Source organism: Apaloderma vittatum, unplaced genomic scaffold, assembly GCF_000703405.1.
Source record: "Apaloderma vittatum isolate BGI_N311 unplaced genomic scaffold, ASM70340v1 scaffold27537, whole genome shotgun sequence".
In the NCBI taxonomy this organism is placed as follows: Eukaryota; Metazoa; Chordata; class Aves; order Trogoniformes; family Trogonidae; genus Apaloderma; species Apaloderma vittatum.
In genome coordinates, this window is record NW_009728257.1 from 6889 (window position 1) to 8478 (window position 1590).

The 1590-nt window shown below is 60.6% G+C and overlaps 1 protein-coding gene across 1 annotated transcript in view; it reads left to right on the top strand.

Moving 5' to 3' along the window:
- The window catches only part of SEMA3G (sema domain, immunoglobulin domain (Ig), short basic domain, secreted, (semaphorin) 3G), a gene marked incomplete at its 3' end in the record, with an annotated part of 8009 nt that overhangs the window by 5382 nt on the left and 1037 nt on the right, over positions 1-1590 (top strand). Inside the window, 6 exon segments of the mRNA XM_009874024.1 lie at positions 43-185; positions 265-379; positions 485-554; positions 755-899; positions 1173-1404; positions 1518-1587. Of these exon segments, the coding sequence (XP_009872326.1) occupies positions 43-185; positions 265-379; positions 485-554; positions 755-899; positions 1173-1404; positions 1518-1587 (775 nt within the window).

Sequence of the window (1590 nt, forward strand, 5' to 3'; positions counted from 1 at the left end):
TGCCCTCTCTCCCCACCTGATGTTGCTGATTCTTTCTTGTAGACCCCAAATTTGTGGCAGCCCACTTGATCCCTGACAGTGATGACCGGGACAATGACAAGGCCTATTTCTTCTTCACGGAGAAGGTGGTGGAGGCAGACAGCAAGGAGCATGCCATTGTCAGCCGGGTGGCACGAGTCTGTGTGGTAAGATTCTGGTGGGGACTACGAGGGGCAGGGATGTGCCAAGTCACAGTGGTGGCTCTCATGTTCCCTGTCCCTGCAGAATGATGCTGGTGGCCAGAGGGTGCTGGTCAACAAGTGGAGTACCTTCAACAAAGCCCGGCTAGTGTGCTCTGTCCCTGGCCCCGGTGGCGTTGACACTCACTTCGATGAGCTGGGTAAGCGTTGCATGGAGCTGGGGATCTCGCCAGGGCTGGTGCCTTAGCCAGTGGCTTCAGGAAGCCCCTAGGCTTCCAGGAGGAACCCTATGGTTTTGTCACCAGAGGACGTCTTCTTGCTGAGGACGAAGGATGGGAAGAGCCCGGAGATCTATGCCCTCTTCAGCACCACCAGGTGGGTCATCCAGCTCCAGCCTCTGGGGACATCCAGCTGCAGCCACTCATGACCTGCCCCGCCACTGTCACCATTGGGCCATTGGCTGCTCCCCAACCTCTGCCAGCTCTGCCCTGCTCCATAAGGAGATATCGGTCCTCCCCACTGATAGTGCCAGTGCTGAGCGTGGCTCTGCTCACCCAGTCACCATCCCTTTTCAGCCATGTCTTCCAGGGCTCAGCAGTCTGCAAGTACCACATGGCCGACATCCGTGAGGTCTTCAATGGGCCCTTCGCCCACCGGGAGAGCCCCCTCCATCAGTGGGGCGCCTACGAGGGCAAGGTGCCCTACCCACGGCCGGGCGTGGTGAGTGACTGGACTTCTGAGTCTCCTCCGCTCCTCCAATTGCTTTGCAGGGGTGGTGGGGCTGATCCCCTCCTTCCCACCTGCTGAGATGGACTCCCTGTGGGATCCAACCTGGGGACAGCTGGGGACCAAGATTTGGCAAAAGGGTGGAGAAGATGGATCCCAGATTGAAGGCAGGGAAAGACTGAAACCAGCTCTGCAGGGTGATGGAGGGGGAAGGAGAGATGGGTTCTGGGGTTGCCAGGCTGAGCTCGTACCCTCTCATGCCCACAGTGTCCCAGTAAGACCACCAACCAGCCCCGGCGGCAGTACAGCACCACCAAGGACTTCCCCGACGAGGTGCTGCACTTTGCACGCGCTCATCCCCTCATGTACAAGCCCGTGTACCCCCGGCACCGCCGGCCGCTTCTGGTGGAGACCGACCTGCCCCACCGCCTGCGTCAGCTCGTGGAGGACCGGGTGGAGGCCGAGGATGGGCCACAAGAAGTCCTCTTCCTCGGGACGGGTGAGTGGCAGGAGTGGCATGCAGGAAGGAGTCCCAGTGCTGGGGCTACCAGTGGGAACGCTACTGGGGTGCGCGATGGCAGGGTGCTCACACCTCCATCCTCCTGCTCGCAGACGCTGGCTCGGTGTTGAAGGGGGGGGTCCTGCCGAAGAAAAGATCGGACCAGAATGAGGAAGTCATCCTGCG